The sequence below is a fragment of the Chiloscyllium plagiosum genome, unplaced genomic scaffold (genome assembly GCF_037043375.1).
Source record: "Chiloscyllium plagiosum isolate Xiang-an unplaced genomic scaffold, Cpla_swu_hap1 HiC_scaffold_13, whole genome shotgun sequence".
NCBI lineage: Eukaryota > Metazoa > Chordata > Chondrichthyes > Orectolobiformes > Hemiscylliidae > Chiloscyllium > Chiloscyllium plagiosum.
In genome coordinates, this window is record NW_028270151.1 from 83,911,978 (window position 1) to 83,935,385 (window position 23,408).

Genomic DNA, 23,408 nt, shown 5'->3' on the forward strand with positions numbered 1-23,408 from the left:
CTCACCCCCCACTAACCCAACCTCCACTCCCGGCACCTTCCCCTGCAACCGCAAGAAGTGCAAAACTTGCACCCACACCTCCCCCTCCCCACTTCCCTCCAAGGCTCCAATGGATCCTTCCATAACCGCCACAAATTCACCTGCACCTCCACACACATCATTTACTGCATCCGCTGCACCCGATGTGGTCTCCTCTACATTGGGGAGACAGGCCGTCTACTTGCGGAATGTTTCAGGGAACACCTCTGGGACACCCGCACCAACCAACCCAAATGTCCCGTGGCTGAACACTTTAACTCCCCCTCCCACTTCGCCAAGGACATGCAGGTCCTTGGCCTCCTCCATTGCCAGACCCTGGCCACACGATGCCTGGAGGAAGAGCACCTCATCTTCCGCCTAGGAACCCTCCAACCACACGGAATGAATGTAGATTTCTTCAGCTTCCTCATTTCCCCTCCCCCCAGAGACTGTGTTACCCTCTATTATTAAAGAGGATCAGACGGGCTTCATAAAGGGTCGCAGATCCTCCAATAATGTTAGGAGGCTGCTTAATGTAATTCAAGCATGCCAACAACAGTCAATACAGGGATTGGTGATTTCTCTAGATGTAGAGAAGGCATTTGACCGAATTGAGTGGCCATACCATTTCTATACTCTGGAGCAGTTTGGTTTGGATGAAGCCTTCATAAAATGGGTAAAGGTTCTCCACGGTGGCCCTCTCGCAGCGGTCATTACCAATTTTAATATTTTTCGGGGCAGCCGGCAGGGCTGTCCCCTTTCACCAATGCATTTTACGTTGGTGATTGAACCATTGACAGAGGCCATTCTGGGGGATCCCAATATATCAGCTCCAGAAGTGAGGTCAAAATTACATACGATTTCGTTGTATGCAGACGATGTCCTAATTTTTTGGTCAAATCCAGCAGTTTCAGTACCTCACCTGATCCAATGCATCTGCTCGTTTGGCGCTTTTACAGGGTACAAGATTAATCTTGCAAAATCAGAGGCTAAGCCTATGGGTGGTCTTACAAAGGTGCTAAGTCTTGAGGGCAAATATTGATTCCCATTTAAGTAGTCACAGTGGGGGTTTGTGTATTTGGGCATATTCATTACTTCAGCTCTGGATCGGTTGTTCAAAGCCAATTTTGTTCAATTATTTGACAAAATCAAACAAGATCTTCAAAGATGGGAGGTGCTTCCGGTCTCGTGGATGGGTCAGATAGCACGTATTAAGATGAATATTCTCCCCCGTTTGCTATACCCTATACGGATGCTGCCCCTGATTTTCAATAAGCAAATATTCAGGCGACTAAACAGCTGGTTCAGCTCCTTTATTTGGCATTGGAAGCGACCCCTCATTAAATTAGCTAAACTGCAACTGCCTCACAGATTGGGGAGAGTGGATCTTCCAGACATTAAGAGCTACCAACTAAGCTCGCTTTTATCCAATATGAGTAATTGGCCTGTGGGGAACCTCTTTCAATATAGTTAGATATCAGAGCCACCCAGGCAAGGTGCCCCCATACTAGCTTACTGCTTCTGGACAAAATGAGGACAGTTAGGGAATATTGCCATAACCCAATAGTTATCAATACTGTAAAAGCATGGAGGGCAATTCGGCAGAGGGAAGGCAATATTGGCAAGACATCTTCTTCTACACCTATAGTGGGTATGCCGAATTTTCAACTGGGGATGATAGATTCAGGATTCAAATATTCGGCAGCTCGGGGTGTGTCTTGCATGGGCGATTTATTTGAGGGAGACACAATGATGTCCTTCGATCAGTTAGCATGGAAATAAAAGCTATCTAACAGGCACCTCTTTCATTTTTTTTCAAGTTAGGGATTTTATTCAAAAAAAGACCACACTTTTGATTTTAAATCTGACAAAGAGGAGGGTGCTCACTACACTTTCCGTTAGCACTTTATATCACCAATTGGGGGGTGCCCCCTCAGAAGTTTGATTGACTCTACAAGGTGTGGGAGAGAGAGCTAGGTGTTGAAGTCTCCTCAGAGTTATGGGAAGATATTTGGGAAAACGCAAGCAAGATATCAATTTGCAATAGGACCTATGCTTTACAGTTGAAGATTCTCCACAGGGTCTATTTGCCTCCGGAGTGTTTGTCAAAATTTCAACTGGGGTATCTTCGGATTGCACCTAAATTGGAAAGGGACTAATATACTGGCAGGGAGATTTGCTAGAGTGATCGGGAGGATTTAAACTAGTAAGGTGGGGGGGGTGGGACCAAGGGAGGTAGTGAGGAAAGAGGTCAATTTGAGACTGGTACAGTTGAGAACAAAGGCGAGTCAAACAGTCAGGGCAGGCAGGGACAAAGCAGAGAACAAGGTAGGACTGCATTTATTTCAATGCAACAGGCCAAATAGGGAAGGCAGATAAACTCAGGGCATGGTTACGAACACGGGACTGGGATATCATAACAATTACAGAAATGTGGCTCAGGGATGGACAGGACTGGATACAAATGCTATAAGAAGAATAGAAAGGGAGGCAAAAGAGGAGGGGGAGTGGTGTTTTTGATAAGGGATAGCATTACAGCTGTACTCTGGGAGGATATTCCCGGAAATACATCCAGGGAAGTTATTTGGGTGGAACTGAGAAATAAGAAAGGGATGATCATCTTATTGGGATTGTATTATAGAACCCCTAATAGTCAGAGGGAAATTGAGAAACAAATTTGTAAGGTGATCTCAGTTATCTGTAAGAATAATAGGGTGGTTATGGTCGGGGATTTTAACTTTCCAAACATAGACTGGGACTGCCATAGTGTTGAGGGTTTAGATGAAGAGGAATTTGTTAAGTGTGTACAAGAAAGTTTTCTGATTCAGTATGTGGATGTACCTACTAGAGAAGGTGCAAAACTTGACCTACACTTGGGAAATAAGGCAGGGAAGGTGACTGAGGTGTCAGTGGGGGAACACTTTGGGGCCAGCAACCATCATCTTATTAGTTTTAAAATAGTGATGGAAAAGGATAGACCAGATCTAAAAGTTGAAATTCTAAAATGGAGGAAGGCCAATTTTGACAGTATTAGGCAAGAACTTTCAAAAGCTGATTGTTCGCAGGTAAAGGGACAGCTGGAAAATGGGAAACCATCAGAAATGAGATAACGTCAGTCCAGATACAGTATAATTCCTGTTAGGGTGAAAGGAAAGACTGGTAGATATAGGGAATGCTGGATGACTAAAGAAATTGAGGGCTTGGTTAAGAAAAAGAAGGAAGCATATGTCAGGTATAGACAGGATAGATCAAGTGAATCATTAGAAGAGTATAAAAGCAGTAGGAGTATACTTAAGAGAGAAATCAGGAGGGCAAAAAAAGCTTTGGCAAATAGAGTTAAGGAGAATCTAGACGGTTTTTACAAATATATTAAGGACAAAAGGGTAACTAGGGAGAGAATAGGGCCCCTCAAAGATCAGCAAGACGGCCTTTGTGTGGAGCCGCAGGAGATGGGGCAGATACTAAACGAGTATTTTGCATCAGTGTTTACTGTGGAGAAGGACATGGAAGATATAGAATGTAAGGAAATAAATGGTGACATCTTAAAAATGTCCATATTACAGAGGAGGAAGCGCTGGATATCTTGAAACACATCAAAGTGGACAAATCCCGAGGACCTGATCAGGTGTACCCTCGAACTCTGTGGGAAGTTAGGGAAGTGATTGCTGGGCGTCTTACTGAGATATTTTTATCATTGATAGTCACAGGTGAATTGTCGGAAGACTGGAGGTTGGCTAATGTGCTACTGTTTAAGAAAGGTGGTAAGGACAAGCCAGGGAACTATAGATCAGTGAGCCTGATGTCGGTGGTGGGAAAGTTGTTGGAGGGAATCCTGAGGGACAGGATTTACATGTATTTGGACAGGCAAGGACTGATTAGGGTTAGTAAACATGGCTTTGTGTGTGGGAAATCATGTCTCACAAACTTGATTGAGTTTTTTGAAGAAATAACAAAGAGGATTGATGAGGGCAGAGTGGTAGATGTAATCTACATGGAGTTCAATAAGGTGTTCGACAAGGTTCCTCATGGGAGACTGGTGAGCAAGGTTAGATCTCATGGAAAACAGGGAGAACTCACCATTTGGATACAGAACTGGCTCAAAGGTAAAAGAGGTTGTGGAGGGTTGTTTTTCAGACTGGAGGCCTGTGACCAGTAGAGTGCCACAAGGATCGGTGCTGGGTCCACTACTTTTCGTCATTTATATAAATGTGAGCATAAGAGGTATAGTTAGTAAGTTTGCTGATTACACCAAAATTGGAGTGTAGTGGACAGCGAAGAAGATTACCTCAGATTACAACGGAATCTTGATCAGATGGGCCAATGGGCTGAGAAGTGGCATATGGAGTTTAATTTAGATAAATGTGGGGTGCTGCATTTTAGGAAAGCAAATCTTAGCAGGACTTATACACACAATGGTAAGGTCCTAGGGAGTGTTGCTGTACAAAGAGACATCTGTCTGTACCTTGGACTACAGAATCCCTGAACACAATTGATCTCTTGGAAGCCGACGTACATTAGAGCCAGTCTCAATACCAGAAACTTGGCTGTTCGTGCTACGTTCCCCTGGGAATCCAGCCTGTTTGAAATGGGTATATCCACAAAAGACTCCTGCACGAGGTGCCTACCTCTCTTACTTTTCCTGGAGTTAACGCACGAGGTGCCTACCTCTCTTACTTTTCCTGGAGTTAACGCATCTATTGGACTGTATCTGAGACTTTCCCCCCTTCCTATAACTGCCATCCATCACATACTGTTGCTGTTGCAAATTCCTCATTACTTCTAACTGTGTCTCCAACTGATCCATTCAATCTGATAAGATTCGCATCCAACAGCATTTATGGCAGATATAATCCGCAGTAACCCTTAAACTCTCTTTAAACTCCCACATCTGACAAGAAGCACATATCACTGTACTAAAGGCCATTCTTGCTCCTTCATAATCTACCAATCCAGAAAATAACACGGTCTTATTCCTCTACAAAACACTGCCTCAGGTTAAATTAATAGTTATGGCTTATATTTTAAGTTTAATCAAGAGACATATCTCCAAAAACCTATAATCAAGAAAGAACCCACTCTAATCACTACTGCTGTTGGACACACTTAAAACAACAATTAGCTTATCTGATTCTGTGCTATGAACTTTGCCCCTTTGCCCCAAACAGGTTCCTTCAAGATTAGTTGTGAATTTCACTGTTTGTTCATTTTCCCTGATGCACTCCGATGTCCAGCGGTACATGAACTCAAAACAGCAAAAGAAGTAACTGTGCAGGTTATCTCTCTCTCTCTCTCTCTCTCTCTTTCTCCTGCACTGTCCTCACCATGTGCTTCCTTTGTCTGTTCTCCCTTTTAAAACTGCTGTTGTTTTGACTTTTTTTTCCAAATTTCCAAAACAATGCAACAGCATATAAAACAGTAATTGCTGCTCCTGGAATTTGAGGAAATCACCTCCAGCATCTAAAATACCTCAAAAAAGGGGCAGCTGTTACAGCCAGAAAATTTTTCCGTCCTCCATCTTGGATTATCTAGAATTGAAAGGGTTCAGAAAAGATTTACAGGGACGTTGCCAGAGTTGGAGGATCTGAGCTAAAGGGAGAGGCTGAACAGGCGGGGTCTATTTTCCCTGGAGCATCAGAGGCTGAGGGGTGACCTTGTGGAGGTTTACAAAATTATGAGGGGCATGGATCGGGTAAATAGGCAAAGTCTTTTCCCTGGGGTCGGGGAGTCCATAACTAGAGGGCATAGGTTTAGGGTGAGAGGGGAAAGATATAAAAGAGACCTAAGGGGCAACTCTTTCACACAGAGGATGGTATGGGTATGGAATGAGCTGCCAGAGGAAGTGGTGGAGGCTGATACAATTGCAACATTTAAGAGGCATTTGGATGGGTATATGAATAGGACGGGTTTAGAGGGATATGGGCCGGGTGCTGGCAGGTGGGACTAGATTGGGTTGGGATATCTGGTCGACATGGACGGGTTGGACCAAAGGGTCTGTTTCCATGCTGTACATCTCTATGATTCTAAGAGACTTTGGAGTGCAGGGTCATAGCTCCTTGAAAGTAGAGCCGTAGGAAGATAGGATAGTGAAGAAGGTGTTTGCTATGCTTTCCTTTATTGGTCAGAGTATTGAGTATAGGAGTTGGGAGGTCATGTTGCAGCTGTACCGGGCATTGGTTAGGCCACTGTTGGAATATTGCATGCACTTCTGGTCTCCTGCCTATCGGAAAGATGTTGTGAAGCCTGAAAGAGATCAGAAAAGACTTTCAATGATGTTGCCAAGCTTGGAGGATTTGAGCTATAGGGAGAGATTGAATAGGCTGGGGCTATCGGAGGCAGAGGGGTGACTTTATAGAGGTTTATAAAATCATGAGAGGCATGGATAGGATAAATAGACAAAGTCTTTTCCCTGGGCTGAGGGAGTACAGAACTAGAGAGCATAGGTTTATGATGAGAGGGGAAAGATATAAAAGAGACCTAAGGGACAACTTTTTCACTCAGAGGGTGGTATGTGTATGGAATGAGCTGCCACAGGAAATAGTGGAGGATGGTACAATTGCAACATTTAAAAGGCATCTGGATGGGTATATGAATGGGAAGAGTTTGGAGGGATATGGGCCGGGTGCTGGCAGGTGGGACTCGGTTGGGTTGGGATATCTGGTCAGTATGGACAGGTTGGAAAGAAAGGTCTGTTTCTGTGCTGTACATCTCTATAACTCAAGTGCAAGGTCTGTACGGGCACTCTTACCCATTGTCTGTGGTCTTGTGGTAGGCTTCAAACCTATTGGAGTGCTATGGTGGATGCAATGGAGAGAATTTTGGGTGTAAGGGTGGAGAAGGACTCAATCTCTCTTCTTCTGGGCCTGCCCAGTGTGCTCCCTGCAGATGCGCATAAGAAAAAACTTTACAATATCCTCACTTTTTGCACAAGGAAGAATATCTTGCTAGGTTGGGTATCCAAAAATCCCCCGGGCTTGTTGGGTTGGTGGAAGATTGTTATGGAGCATATTCCCTTGGATTTTTTCACAAGTATAGTGCACCAGGATTTTTAAAGATGTGGCAGTCCTTTTTGGAATACCTGGACACAGATTTATCTGCCACACTAATAAGGGCTTTTATATAGCCATAACGGTTGTGTTTTGCGAGTCCAATATCCAGGGAGGAGGAACTGTGAAAGTATGAGTGTCATGTTTGGCTGAGTTGAGTTACTACTATTTATTAGTTTGTTGTTGGTTGTTATTTATTTAGTTAAATAGTTGGTTAGGTTTTTTCTCTATTATATATTTTTCTATATATATTTATACATTCGTACATGAGGGTGGATTGGGTTATTTTAACTTGTGTTTTTTTTTGTGCTGACTTGAATTGCATTGTTTTGTATTTGTTGTAATATTTAAAAATCTACTTCTTCCAATAAAAATATATTTTTAAATAAAGAGAAGGTGGTGATAGATATAAATACGTCAAAACTCTGATGAGAAAGATGTTGAAGCTTTCCTTATTTCATTCGAAAATTGGCTAGGCAGATGGAATGGTCTGAGGATTTATGGCTAATGCTGGTTCAGACTAAACTGGTCGGCAGAGCTAGTGAGATATTTGCTGCACCATCAGATCAGGTGTCAAGACATTACGAAGAGGTTAAACAGGCTATTTTAAGGGCTTATGAATTGGTACCAGAGGCATACAGACAGCACTTCAGAAACACAAAGAAGGAGCCAGGTCAGACTTACGTTGAGCTCAAAAGAATTAAACATAGTTATTTTGATCGATGGGTGAGTGTTTTGAAAATAGACAGGGCATTTAAGGCTCTAAGAGAGATTATTCTGCTGGAGGAGTTTAAAAACTCACTTCCAGAGATGATAAGAATTCATGTGGAGGAACAGAAAGTTGAGGGAGTGAGAAGGGCATCAGAATTAGCAGGTGAGTACATGTTGGTGCATAAGACAAGCTTCCGGCCAGAATTTCGTCCAGTGAGGGATAGAACTTGGGAGAAGCGAGATCCTACACTACTAAACCAAGAGTAGAGAGCACCGGTAAGATTTTACCGCAGGTTCAAGAAGCCCAAGAGGGTGGACAGGAGGTGAAAGGCTTCAGGTGTTTTCACTGTAGTGGAGTGGGACACAGAATTACAGTACCGGTGGTTTCAGAAGGGCACTGAGCAAAGGTATTTTCACTGCTAGAAGGTGGGACAGGTAAAGTCACAGTGCTAGTTGTTAAAGAAAGGTGCTGTGGGAAAAGATGAGGTAAAAGAAGCTAAGCCAGTAGCATTGGTGAAGGTAGTAGAGGAGACCCCAAGAAGAGCCGAGGAGCTGCAGGAGAGTGCACAGTCTAGGCAGGGGCAGGGTATGGAGTTAGTACCTGATCTCTACAAAGAATTTGTCTCTGTGGGTAAAGTTTACTCAGAAAGAACGGTGGAGTAGGACAAGAAGTTATCATTTTGAGAGATACAGGATCTAATCAGTCGCTGATAGTAAGGGATGAGCGAGTATGCACTCTTTCTGATGTGTTACCCAAGAGTGTGGTAATTTGTGGGATAGATGGACAGAAATTTAGCGTTCCCCTATGTAAGGTCAGGTTGGAGTGCCAACTCAAGACTGGCAAAGTTACAGTGGGAGTGATTGACAGAGTATCAGTTCCAGGAATTCAGTTTGTTTTTGGGAATTATTTGACAGGATACAAAATAGGAGTGACACCCCATGTTGTGGAGACACCCAAGGAAAACCAAGAAAGTGAGGAGTTTGGATTAGATTAGATTCCCTACAGTGTGGAAACAGGCCCTCCATTCCATGCAGGCCCTCCGAAGAGCAACCCATCCAGACCATTTCCCCTCTGACTAATGCACTTAACACTATGGGCAATTTAGCATGGCCAATTCAGCAGTACTGCAGGTCCCTTCCACACAAGTGTGTGTCTGCTCAGAAACAAACCCTGAGATAGAGAGGGAGCAAGGCAGGCGGAATGTGGAAAAAGGAAACTTCAGAAAACTCCGAGCTCCAGAGGAGAGGCATTGAGTCAATTAACCGACTAATCAATTATCCGAACGAAATAGTGCCCGCCCACCTTGTTCGGATAATCAAAAGTTCCTCTGTACTCCTAAAAGACTAAGAGACTTGCAACAGCAAGACAAGAAAATAAAAGATATATATGTGGATGTGTACTTTGAAAAGGAGGCAAAGAATATTCCAGTGGGCTATTATCTGAAGGATAACATCCCACGACAGGTCAGTGCAGAGGAGAAATGAGCTGAAGTGCACCAGATTGTGTTGCCGGTAGCATACAGACAGGAAGTGTTATGGGTAGCACATGAACTACCTATAGGAGGTCACCTAGAGATACAAAAGGCTCAGGCTAAGGTACAAAAACATTTTTATTGGCCTGGAATGCACAAGGATATAGTTAACTTTTGCCATACGTGTCATACATGCCAAATGGTACGTAAGCCATAGGCGGTAATAAAACCAGCACCTTTGTTGCCAATTTGAAGAACCTGTGGGTTATAATTGATTGTGTAGGTCCTCTCCCAAGAACTAAAAGTGGGAACCAATACTTGTTAACCATAACGAATGTCAAGATTGGAGTGGTGCTGGAAAAACACAGCAGGTCAGGCAGAATCCGAGGAGCAGGAAACTCAATGTTTTGGGCAGGAACACCTGCTGTGTTTTTCCAGTATCACTCTAATCTTGACTCTGATCTCCAGCATCTACAGTCCTCACTTTTGCCTAACCATACTGGATGTGTCCACCAGATTTTCGGAGGCAGTTCCATTACGGAGTATTAAGGCAAAAAAGGGTAGTAGATGAGTTAGTAGCTTTCTTCACATAGTATGGGCTACCCAGAGAGATTCAGTCAGACCAATGGTCAAGTTTTACTGCTAGGCTGTTCAAGGAGGTTTTGGATAGCGTAGGTATACAGCACTTTAAATCCTGTGTGTATCATCCTGAAGCCAGCGGGGCTTTGGAAAGGTGGCATCAGACCTTGAAGATCATGTTGAGAGCATACTGTCAGGATTACCTGAATGATTGGGATAAAGGTATCCCATTCGTATTGTTTGCCATTAGAGATGCCCCAAACAAATCTACTCAGTTTACTCCCTTCGAGTTAATATTCAGTCATGAAATGAGAGGCCCTTTGAAATTAATTGAAGAAAAATTGACAGGACCAAAGTCAGAGATCTCACATTTAGATTATGTATCGGGGGTGAGGGAGAGACTAAATCGAGTAGGTGAGTGAGCTAAACAGCACCTAAAGAGGCACAATGTAGAATGAAGCATGTGACAGATAAAAGCTCTGACACTCGGACATTTTCCCGAGAGGATAACATGTTAATACTGTTACCAGTGATAGAAGATCCCTTCAAAGCCAGGTTTAGTGGTCCCTACTAAATTGAGAAAAAGTTGAGTCAGATGAACTATTTTGTAATGATGCCAGATAGGAAAAAACTGTATCAAGTATGTCATGTGAACATGCTGAAGCCATACTACACTAGAGAGAAAGAACTGGAGAAACAGGTGCTAGTTACTGCCCTGCAGAGTGAGGAATCAAATTCAGATGATATGGATTTTGAGGTGCCTCAAAATAGATTAAAAATTGGAGAAGTCTTTTGAGGACTGGGATAGGTTAGTAAGCTATTTGTCTCAGTAGCAAAGAATGGAGTTGAAAGATTTGTTACTACAGTACAAGAACATATGTAAGAATCAGATGGGGAGGACTAATGCTATTGTACATTAAGTATACATAGGGAATACTGCTCCAATAAAACAACACCCCCATTGGCTTAATCCTTTCAAAGCCAGACAGGTCCAGATGGAGGTAGAGGCCATGCGAGGATGTCATTGAACAAAGCCAGAGTGATTGGAGTTCGCCGATTGTCTTAGTGCCCAAACCAGATGGAACTCAATGATTCTGCGTGGATTATTGGAAGGTCAACACCATTACAAAATCAGACTGATATCCAGTTCCTAGATTGGAGGACTGTATCGTGAAAGTCGGACAAGCCAGTTACATCACCAAGTTGGACTTAATGCATGGTTACTGGGAGGTACCTTTATCAGAGACGGCGAAAGAAATTTCTGCGTTTGTAACCCCAAATGGGCTATATCAGTTTAAAGTGATGCCCTTTGGAATGAAGAACGCACTTGCCACATTCCAAATACTCATGAACAGAGCTGTGGCTGGGTTAACAAACTGTGAAACCTATTTAGAAGATGGAGTGATCTTTAGTAAGTCCTTGAAAAATCACATGGTACAGTTGGCAGAGTTTGAACGACTACAAGAAGCAAAACTGGTGATAAATTTAAATAAAACAGACTTCATGAAAGCAGAGGTGACGTTCTTGGGACATAACATCGGTCATGGAAGGTCGACCCATGGAACACAAAGACGAAAGCCATCGAGGAATTTCCATGACCAACCTTGAAGAAAGAGGTACTTCAATTCTTAGGACTCAGCAGATTCTATCGGAAGTTTGTTCCAAACTTAAGCAGTGTAGTGGTACCGTTAACTAATTTGCTGAAGAAGAACACAAAGTGTCGGTGGACAGAACAATGCCAGGAGGCATTCGACCATTTGAAATCAATATTAACCAGTCTTCGCTACACCAAACTTTACAAAAACACTAGCCAGCGATGCTAGTGACATTGGAGTTGGAGCTGTACTCCTACAGGAAGATGAGGATGGGATTGAACTGCCACCAGAGGAAGTACCGCACAATCGAAAAGGAACTATTGAGTTTGGTCCTGGCCTTACAACACTTTAATGCGTATGTCATGAACAATGTATCGGAGACGGTTGTGTACACTGACCACAATCCACATAGATTCTTAGAATGTTTTAAAGATGAGAATATACTATTTTGTTGGAGTCTTATGTTACTGACTTTTAATTTTAAAATCATACATGTTGCGGGCTGGAAGAATGTAATGCAGATGCATTATCGCGGATTTAACTGATAGATTTTACAAGAGATTTGTCTTTATTTAATGTTTTATATACACAAATATATGGGAAGAAGTTAAGGTGAACTTACATTAAAGTTATCTGTATGTTAGGATAATGTGTTTAAAAAATAGAGAAAACAAATGAAGCCATCTTTTCATTATGATGGTTAATTTTTTCTTGGGGGCAGGTGTTATGAAGATGTGGGTGAACTATACCTTTTAAGAGAGTAAAAGCTAGCAGTGACAGCACCAAGTGTTCTCAGTAAGACACAATGTAACATGTGCTCCAGTTACTGGAGTAGCTAGTTGCCTGAAAATGACAAAAAAAAGATTTGAATTTGGCCAATCAGTTTAAATTTTACCAAAAATACCATATTCCGATCAAGTTTGAATTTAGTATATTGACAATCTTAAAGGCCAATGACACAATCCGATGTTCTGGGGTATAAGACCGGGGAAAATTGAACATTTGGGAGGAGAACTGCCAAGCCCCAGCATGTAAATAGACTGCCTGAAAAAATAGCTCTCTTAATATGTACCTTTTTCAATCAGTAATCTGTGAAGTAAAATCCCTAAGAAGAAAAAAACAAGACACAGGAAAATCCAAATAGAAGAACCAAAAGCTGTCTGGTATTGAAATAAGAAGTCTTGTTTTGTAAATCTTAATTGGGAGTTTTATCAGACTGGTATTATAGAAGGGAAAGTAACAGATAGGTTAGAGGAAGGAATTATAAATAGATGTTAGCTAATAATTCTCTGTTATATTTTAAGAAATAAAGTTGTTAATTTTTACTTTAAATAGTTCTTGACCACTCGAATTTTTACAAATTACTGCACAGGATAAATCTTTTCTGTGTTGCTGGTTTAAATTAAGTAGGAGGATTTGCACAGTATCGTAATAAGAGAGAGAACATAGTATAAACAAGAAAAAAAATGCCCTCACTTTACTATTATAGATTTACAAAAAAAGAAATAAGATATGGAAGTTTTATAAGTCTTAAAATCAAACACTTAGCTGATCAGGCTCAAGAACCAAAGACCTACTCTTCTCCTGTAGTTTCAGGCAGTGATTATTTTTCTAAATCACTGTTACCTCTACAGCTGCATGTGAAGATATTACACCTTCCATGTCAATTATGAAACTTCACTGTTTCTTTGCAATTGCAATGAAACCAGATATCCTGAGACCTCATGCAATTTCTCAACCTTTCAGCTATAAAACTACACTTGTTAGCTACTTCATAAAAAGCCAATCTCCAAGCTTATGCAAGTCCTAGTTGATGAGTACAATTCCCATCCACAGCCTCCCCACCCTCCCAAGCTAAATTTCAAGTTCAGTCCAAATGTATTTGACCTTCCAGTCCTCCCCCTGTTTACTATCCTTGCATAGTTTCCTGTATCTGCATATCACCTGTCTTCCACGAGTGATGACCAGAGCTCATCTTCTCCAGCTTCCTTTGCAATGTGTTCACAGTTTGGTTCAAATGACTGAATGAGCTGTTTTGCATTCTGATCGAGTTTCTGGTATTCAGCTTTCAATTCCTCTATCCTCTTCTCCAATCTGAAAAGTTGAATCAAAAATATCTGCAGACTTCAGACTGCACAAAATTCTCTGTCATATATTCTGAACAAAAATCTATGGCTATAAATTGATGCTAATCCATCCAGAATGGCAAAGGGTCAGCAGAAACCAGATTATAAAGACTAGCCCATTTCTTGATTATTGCAGAACATACCTTTTGGGTTTCACCAGTACAGTTGAAAGTGTACTGTGCAGAGAGAGGTTATTAAGCTTGTCAAGTCCATACTGGTTTGCTGTTGAGAAATCCATCAATACCATTCCCCGACCTATCCTGTAAACTTCCTCGATCATTTACCTCTAGTGCCTATTCAATTTTTTTTTGAAATCATTCATTAGATCCACTTTACTGCAGGCAGCAAAGACACCAGGTTGTTTTAACTTACAGGGCAAAAATGTTCATTCTCACACATCCCAAGCATCTCTGGCTAAAGTCTTAAATATGTGTCTCTTAGCCCTTATACATTGACCTAATAGAAAAAAATTCTTTTTCTAATTTATTGAAAATCATCATAATCTTGTACACCTCTACCGAATGTTCTCTCAATGTTTTTGTTCAAAGTAGAACAAACCCATCTTCCCAAACCTAAAGTTTTAGCTAAAATACCTCCATGCCTACAACAGTTCTAGTAAACCTCTGCATCCTCTCAAAGACCACCTCATCCTTCCTCAAGTATGGTGAGCAGAACTGGATGCAAAACCCAAATATGGTCTAAACAGCACTTTATAAAGGTCAAATGTAATTTTCCTATGTTGACTTCAAAATATATATATTTATGAAGCCCTAAATCCTATTTAGTTTGCTAACTACTCACTCAATAAATCCTGCCATTTACAAGGATCTATGCACATGGACCTTGAGATGTTTCTGCTCCTGTAGCCTTTGGATTGTGCCATTAAGTCTGTATTGCCTTTTCTGAGCCCTTCTGTGAAGATGCCTCCTTTCACGCTTCTGTACAAAATTATGTGGTCTACTCGGCTCTCTATTACCTGTCGCAATCAATTTGTATTACCTGACAATAGTAAGCAAGTAGATCCAGCTGATTACTGTAGCAATCCAGCAAATTACTGTAAATGTTATTACAGTAGATCTGTTGGTTACCCATTGCTGGCAGGAATCTTAACTATGTTATAATTCATATTGTTGATATCATCACCTGTTGTAAGAGTCTTGAATCTTCTCTCTGCACAACTTGATCTCAGAATAAACAGCCTCAAATTGATCATGGGAGCTTTTTGAAAGTTCTGGCATGCTCTGATTGGTCAGGAGAAGTGGCCTTTACCAGGAAATGTATCCATCTTATTTGGTGATTACATCATTTCATGATTGTGACATCTTAGCAACTTGGCACAATTTGCCAGCTAGGTTTAACTGTGATTGGAAATGTAAATAGTAATTGGTCTCACTTTAGTCTAGAAATAATAGCATCCTCATTAAAATAGGGGAGTAGCTGTTAAAAGATTCCACACCAATTGATTGAAACCACGACACATGGATTTTCTTTGTTGAGAGGGTTTATTAGTTTGCTCAGTCCTGCAGCTCTCACCTAACATGCGGTACCCCAGGTGGCCCTTTCATACATGCTCAAAGACAAATAATACTGGTTATCTCAACCTTAACAATGACATAAACAAACATTAATAATGTGATTGACAGACATGAAAGATTAACTCCTTCTTCAAATTCACACTTTTGATAAATGTTCCAAAATTAGTCAAAACGAAATAGTGATTTTTCTACCTGTTGACATTAAAATGCAATGAACAATTAACAGACCCCTTATTCCCCTATCTTAAACAACTTTGTGTATAAATAATTATAAACCCGTTAGAGAAACATTCGTTTTCTGTATTCTCAGTACACAATATTCTATGTTCTGATCATAAGTATACACTTCCCTCTCCAAGGACATCTAATAACTTCTTAGTGCAAGCATTCCTTTTTGTAAAACTGTCTCACAATGGTGACAAGTGAACTCATTTTTAGAAATCTCTTTTCTTTCCAACACTTCCATCACACCAGCAGGGTCAATTCTCATCCTTGTCTATGCAATATTATTTGTTGAATGGAAAACACAATGGTTATCCACATAATATTTAATGGGCAAATTTTGTCAAATTTCCTTCAATTAATTAATCAATGGGTAGAACAGTGACTCAGTGGTTAGCACTGCTGCCTCATGGTGAAAGGCATCCAGATTTGATTTACCCCTTGGGTGACTGTTTGTATGAGGTTTACACATTCTCCCTGTGACTGCATGGGTTTCCTCCGGCTGCTCCAGTTTCCTCTCACAGATCAAAGATGTGCAGGTTAGGTGGATTGGCTGTGTTAAATTGCCTTTAGTGTCCAGGGATGTGCAAGCTAGGAAAATGGGAAATGCAGGGTTACAGGGATCGGGCAGTGGGGTGGGTCTCGGTGGATTGCTGTTCAGAGGGTCGGTGTGGACTCGTTGGGTTGAATGGCCTGCTTCCACACTATACAGATTCTATGAATATATGCTGTATCTATTGCTTCTAGTATTGCAAATGTTTCAGAAGCTAAGAGGTTTTTAAACAACTTTTTTTTTGTTTTCCTTGTTTCCCAGGCCAATGAGCAACATTTATTATTCTTTCCCAGCAAGAATATGATAAACCTTGCTGTACTGGAATAACTATCTGGAAGGTTAGCATGTAAAGAATTGCTAAAAATGGCTAACTACGTATCTTCAGAATCATTTGAGACTGAACTTAATTCCATTCATACTTTATTTGCTATTAGAACCTCTTCAGACATATCCCTAATTATTGGGATGCATTTTACTTGTTCTAAATAAGATTGTTGATGCAAGTTAACACCCAACTTATTCTGCACACTATCTAATGTATGTAAAGGGTGGGATTGGAGTGGAGGGTTGGTTAGTTCAATTGAGTAGAGTGTATTGTAGAATAAAGCCAGTCTCATCTTTTAGACTTAACAAACAATTCAGGTCTTTTTCAATATATAATTTCCATTACACCACACTAAACATTTGCTATAAATTCTGTGTCTTACGATCTTATACTCCATAACCACCTGATGAAGGAGCAGTGCTCCCAAAGCTAGTGCTTCCAAATAAACTTGTTGGACAATAACCTGGTGTTATGTAAGTTTTAAACTTAGTACACCCCAGTCAACACTGGCATCTCCAAATCATTCCTCGTACAGCTCTGGTAGTTCATGGAGTCCCTGTCTCCTCCTTGCCTAACCTACACTTGTGGATTGGTCACCCTTAAGCTACAAATAACCAATTGTTTCTCTTTTTCTCTCGTAGTCCTATGCGGAATATGGCTTTGTACCATATATTTAAAAGCCCCCAAAACCTGACTACCAATCTAAAACTCCATTCTTACTGTATTTATCATATATCATTTAAATTTTGGGCTACCACATCTTTACCTGATTTTGCCAATCAGTAGATCCTCTTACCTGCCCTTCACCTTGCATATTTGGCCAATGTTTGTTCTTTCTGCTGTCTTTCCCCACTATAATAATGTCATCCCTCCATTCACTGGCCCCTTCACATACTCTAATGTCAACTTTTGGTAATTGGCTTCTGAGATATCCTCCTTAGATATGCCTTATCCTGTTCTTGAGTGTCACTGTGTTCATATTCAGTCAGCCCTTCAACTGGCATAATCTGGTCCTCATAACTGCACAATTTTTGTGCAAGTGAACTACATGGTGCCTTTCTCTTACTTGTTTGGATTCATAAATGTTTGATCAATGCCAATTAAACTCAAGGAATGTATCCTAACAGTTTGATTGCCCTCTCATAAAGTTGCTGTCTTTCACTACTACCTATAACCATACCTGGATCTTTCCATTCTTCTTGCCCATTTTTTGTAATATACTGTGTTCCTGGATTAAAATTTATTCTGATAGCTTTGTACGTTGCCTTGAGGTTCCCAAATTTTCTCTGAAACCTTGACCTTATGAATGCCCACCTCCCAAATGCAGAGCATTTCAATGCTTAGAAAAAATTGAGCTAATTATAGTCTCTTCACAAGCCAGGGATGATCATTCATTACCTCAGAATGTTTGGATTTATCCCAAAAAACCCAATGATATGGTCCTTGCTGCCACTGTTTGCATTGAGTTCTTCACATGTCGACCTATATCAGGGCGGTTTTAGTTTACAACTTGACTAGTCCACTAACATTATATGAAAAATGTAATCTACTATTTCATGATTTTTTTGTAACTCCCAATACTTAAGCCACTCTCTACTGCTTTGTTAATATTTTCACACATAACTTTAAATTAATCATTGTCAAATGTCATCACTGTTAATAAAGAACTTAGCTGGTGTTCTCAGTCCAGTCCCTATCCACTTTCTCCATTATCTTGTCCACAATTAGTTTTTCTTAACTCTATGTTATTGTTGACTGGCTAAGTCTAGTTACCATGTCAATGAAGTGTAAAGTGAAAATGTTTTTCTAACTTATTCCAAACTTTCAGGTCCATTGCTAAACCTTCATTAAAGTCTCATGTTCATATGAGACTCATAATGGGCTTTGATTGTGTCCTTTTTAACAAACATTACATTTATGATTGATCTTGTCTACAGGTTTAGTGTACTCAAGCTCCTTACTCCTGTATCCTTGAATGGGATTCTTCGCCAGTGAGAAAATGGATGGGCAGACTGACTGTGGTTTTGAGACAATTACCTCTTTTCCTTTTAACCCCTACTCCCTGATGCCATTCACACTTCTTAATATTTTGAATAGAGAAGTTAGGACTCAATAAAGGGATACAATAATATCTTGATTATGTAAACTGTAAATCCATTTATATTCTCAAAGACAGTTCCCTTGTGTTCCAAAACCAGATCATTTGAGACTTTTTAAGGATGTCTTGCTTGACAAGAAGAGTATTTCACTTGATACCATGTCAGTGCTGATAGAATGGATTACTCCAGCTATTTTACATGGAATCATCACACTTTTTATTGACTTTTAGCATGTTGTCACCCCAAACCAGAAGCAAGTAGAACTCTCAGATTCTTCAACCTTACTTTGGCCCTTACTATTTTGAGAATCCAAGTACCATTTTGCCCAGGCCACTCCACACACTGGATGTTCAACCGCTGTCCAATACTGTGTACTTGAAAGCATCGGCAACTACAATATTCATCGCTGAGCTAAAGCTTCTTGTTCATCTGCCAGATTCTCCTTCTGAACTTCTCATGCCATTACATCAAAAACCTTGTTATTCCTCTTAAGACAACTTATGCGTAATCAGGAGTCACATCTGATCATTTCCTGGTAATTCCTTCGGTTCATTTTTCTGTTGCAGTTCCCCAGTTTCTAACATGTTTTATAACTGGCAAAATTATTGCTTTTGTTGCTCCTTTTGGTTATGATCCTTCTTTCACAGTGCAACTTGCTCCAAATGTGTACAGTCTTGAAATACTGCTAGTGTTTTTTTCCATTTTTTCTGTTACTGCTGAATGTCCCATTTGTACCATTTAGGCTGTTAGAGATGAATGTTTTCTGAGGAGTTTTTCTCAAGAATTTTGTCATCTGTTTCAAAAGTATGCTTCCTTTTGAAAATCTAACTCCAGTTGTCCAAACAATTCAAAGACAAGCACTGAATTAGGAATCAGATTTTTTTTTGTTATCTTGCATATAATCCATTAAATTTCATTCTATATCCTTCTACAGTATAACTGTCTGGTTTTCTAAGTTTATCAAAGTATCACAATACTGTACCTTGTATGCATTTAGTAACTCATTTTTCTTCCAGATTTTGTCCATACATTTGAACAGAATTGTCTAATTGTTGAGCCTCCAGCTGCAAAAATTCATAACACCTGATCCCACCTCTGCTAGAAAGCAACAATGTCAAAGCCAGGTATCATTTTTCTTTGTAAAAACATCACCTGTAGCACATACCTACTTACAGTCATAGAGATGTACAGCATGGAAACAAACCCTTCTGTCCAACCCGTCCACACCTGCCAGCACCCTGCCCATATCCCTCTAAACCCTTCCTGTTCATATACCCATCCAGATGCCTTTTACATCTTGCAATTGTACCAGCCTCCACCACTTCCTCTGGCAGCTCATTCCATACTCGTACCACCCTCTGTGTGAAAAAGTTGCCCCTTAGGTCTCTTCTTTATCTTGCCCCTCTCACCCTAAATCTATGCCCTCTAGTTCTGGACTCCCCAACCCCAGGGAAAAGACTTTGTCTATTTACCCTATCCATGCCCCTCATAATTTTGTAAACCTCTATAAGGTCACCCCTCAGCCTCCAATACTCCAGGGAAAATGTTCAGCCTCTCCTTATAGCTCAAATCCTCCAACCCTGGCAACAGCCTTATAAATTTTTTCTGAACCCTTTCAAGTTTCACAACATCTTTCCAATAGGAAGGAGACCAGAATTGCACGCAATATTCCAACAGTGGCCTAACCAATGTCCTGTTGGAATGAGCATGACCTCCCAACTCCTGTATGCAATACTCTGACCAATAAAGGAAAGCATACCAAACGCCTTCTTCACTATCCTATCTACTTTTGACTCCACTTTCAAGGAGCTATGAACCTGCACTCTGAGCTCTCTTTGTTCAGCAACACTCCCTAGGACCTTACCATTAAGTGTAGAAGTCCTGCTAAGATTTGCTTTCCCAAAATGCAGCACCTCACATTTAACTGAATTAAACTCCATCTGCCCATTGGCCCATCTGATCAAGTTCCCATTGTAATCTGAGGTAACCTTCTTTGCTGTCCACCACACCACCAATTTCAGTGTCATCTGTAAACTTACTAACTATATCTCTTATGCGCACATCCAAATCATTTATGTAAATGACAAAAAGTAGAGGACCCAGCACCAATCCTTGTGACACTCCACTGGTCACAGGCCTCCAGTCTGAAAAACAACCCTCCACCACTACCCTCTGTCTTCAACCTTTGAGCCAGTTCTGTATCCAAATGGCTAGTTATCCCTGTATTCCATGAAATCTAACCTTGGTAACCAGTCTCCCATGGGGAACCTTGTCGAACGCCTTACTGAAGTCCATATAGATTACATCTACCGCTCTGCCCTCATCAATCCTCTTTGTTACTTCTTTAAAAAACTCAATCAAGTTTGTGAGACATGATTTCCCATGCACAAAGCCATGTTGACTATCCCTAATCAGTCCTTGCCTTTCCAAATACATGTACATCCTGTCCCTCTGGATTCCCTCCAACTTGCCCACCACCGATGTCAGGCTCACTGATCTACAGTTCCCTGGCTTGTCCTTACCACCCTTCTTAAACAGTGGCACATTAGCCAACCTCCAGTCTTCCGGCAGCTCACCTGTGCCTATTAATGATACAAATATCTCAGCAAGAAGCCCAGCAATCACTTCCCTAGCTTCCCACAGAGTTCTAGGGTACACTGATTAGGTCCTGGGGATCTATCCACCTTTATGCGTTTCAAGACATCCAGCACTTCCTCCTCTGTAATATGGACATTTTGCAAGGTGTCACTATCTATTTCCCTACATTCTATATCTTCCATATCCTTTTCCACAGTAAATATTGTTGCAAAATACTCATTTAGTATCTCCCCCATTTTCTGCAGCTCCACACAAAGGCCACCTTGCTGATTGTTGAGGGGCCCTATTCTCTCCCTAGTTACCCTTTTGTCCTTACTGTATTTGTAAAAACCCTTTGGCTTCTCCTTAATTTTATTTTCCATTCTTTTCTTCCATTGATGATAAGGTTCAGTTGCACAGAATGTCAGTGAGAAATTAGGCCCTGACAATCTACATTTGGTTTCAGCTATCATTCTCCAAAGTAATTCCAATTATAATCTTCTGTTTCGAAAATAACTTTGTTTCTAATCGCCACCATTGAGCAACCATCTTCTGCTAGCAATACTAAAAATTTCAAGTCACTTGGTGAGATAACCTTTCTTTGTGGAGAGAATGTATTGATTTTCTCAGTCCTACAGATCTCATCTAACGCACCAGTGTCTCAGATATGTCCTGTTTTGTACGTGTTCAAAGACCACCTTTCACTCTTAACCTTATCAATCAAATTAACAAACCTTAATGTGATTGGCATGACAAGTAGCTGAGTCTAAATTGGCCCTTTAAACTGTTGGTCCAATCTGACTGATTCAGTAATTTTCTTCAGGGAAGCAAACCTGTCATTCTTATCAAATGAAATCTATATATATGACTCCAGCACCAGACCAGTGAAATTTATTGTTTACAAACTCGCTATAATGATGTAACAACCAACTAAGCTATACCGTACTGCTACAAAAAGGAAGGCAAGCGTAAAACTGACTGGGTTACCTGGTATCAGGTTCAGAAACAACAAAGGCATACTAAGTCCAGTCAACCTTCAAAGTTTTCCTCACTAATACTTGCAAATGTGTACCAACATTGGGAGTGCTATCCCACAAACTAGTCCAACAAAAGCCTGATTCCTTCATCACCTCCTAGTTTTGTCTGCCCGACACAGAACCACCAATCTGTGTTACATGGTATATAGTCTGGTTGGAATATCCCTGATATTGGGAGAGCATCCCATGAAGTCTAATTGCTTCAGCTAAAAGGTGAATAAGAAAACCCCTTCTGATTACCTCCTACCACTCTCCCTCAGCTCATGAAATGATACTCCTTCGTGCTGCATTGTGAGGTTATATTTGATACCTTCTAATTTGTGGAAACTGCTGTACAATCTAAAGAGTTCTGGAAGAGCAAAATCTATGTATTCACTATTTATGCATCTACCTTTTCTGAAACCCAATAGGGCAGGTTTTCTGATGCAGGAAATTGCCATTACTCCGCCCCATTAGTTTCTCTACTGTTAGTCCTTTATACTGATTTCTGTCCATTCTTACTAGACTGTTTGTTAACCATTAATAAAGTTATGATTTGTGTGGCTTCTAGTTAAAGATGGTACTGGGTCAATGAAGATGCTTAAAATATTGCCAACAATTGTGTGCCATTCCATTATTTCCCATTATCTTTGCACTTAAAATATCTGTGTTTAAGTTCACTAATCTCTTCCTATTTACTTAATTGTAGAAATGTTTACAATAAGTTTCTAATGTTTCTTGCTAGTCCACTCTGATTTTCTATTTTCCTGCCAACTCCATGACACCTTCTGCTGAATTCCAATATTTTTCCAAACTTTAGGTTTACTGCCATTATTGGCAATGGATGTAAGTTTGCACAATGAGCTGGAAGGTTCATTTTCAGGCGTTTCGTCACCATACCAGGGTAACACCTTCAGTGAGCCTCCGGTGAAGAGCCGAGTGGTATGTCCCGCTTTCTATTTATATGTTTCTTTGGGTGGGTGATGTCATTTCAGGTTCTTTTTCTCAGAGGATGGGAAGATGGGGTCCAAATCGATGTGTTTATTGATAGAGTTTCGGTTGGACTGCCATGCTTCAAGGAATTCTAGTATCCTTACATACAGACAAAGAAGAACACCACTTCGACTGGGACAACACATCCATCCTTGGACAAGCCAAACAGAGACATGCATGAGAATTCCTTGAAGCATGGCATTCCAACCTGAACTCTATCAATAAACACATCGATTTGGACTCCATCTACCAAAAAGAACTGGAAATGACATCACCCAGCTTAAGAAACCTAAACGCATAAATAGAGAGGCGAGACATACCAAAAGCGCTACACCGGTGGCTCACTGATGATATTGCTTAGCATGGTGACAAAACATCTGATGACAAACCTTCCAGCTCAGTGAGCAAACCTACATCCAGAACCTCAACCTAAGCCACAAATCGTTTCAAAGATCGCTAATTGTTGGCAGTATTTTAAGCATCTTCATTGACCCAGTACCATCTTTAACATTTTAACTATGATTAGATCTCTTTTCTGTGGGCT

General features: G+C 40.7%; 1 protein-coding gene across 1 annotated transcript in view; it reads right to left on the bottom strand.

Annotated features, from left to right (window-relative positions):
* LOC122556268 (single-pass membrane and coiled-coil domain-containing protein 1-like) overlaps positions 1-23,408 on the bottom strand; it is a 38,136-nt gene that overhangs the window by 11,096 nt on the left and 3,632 nt on the right. Inside the window, exon 3 of the mRNA XM_043702896.2 lies at positions 13,363-13,512. Within this exon, the coding sequence (XP_043558831.2) occupies positions 13,363-13,512 (150 nt within the window). The remainder of the gene's footprint in view (positions 1-13,362; positions 13,513-23,408) is intronic.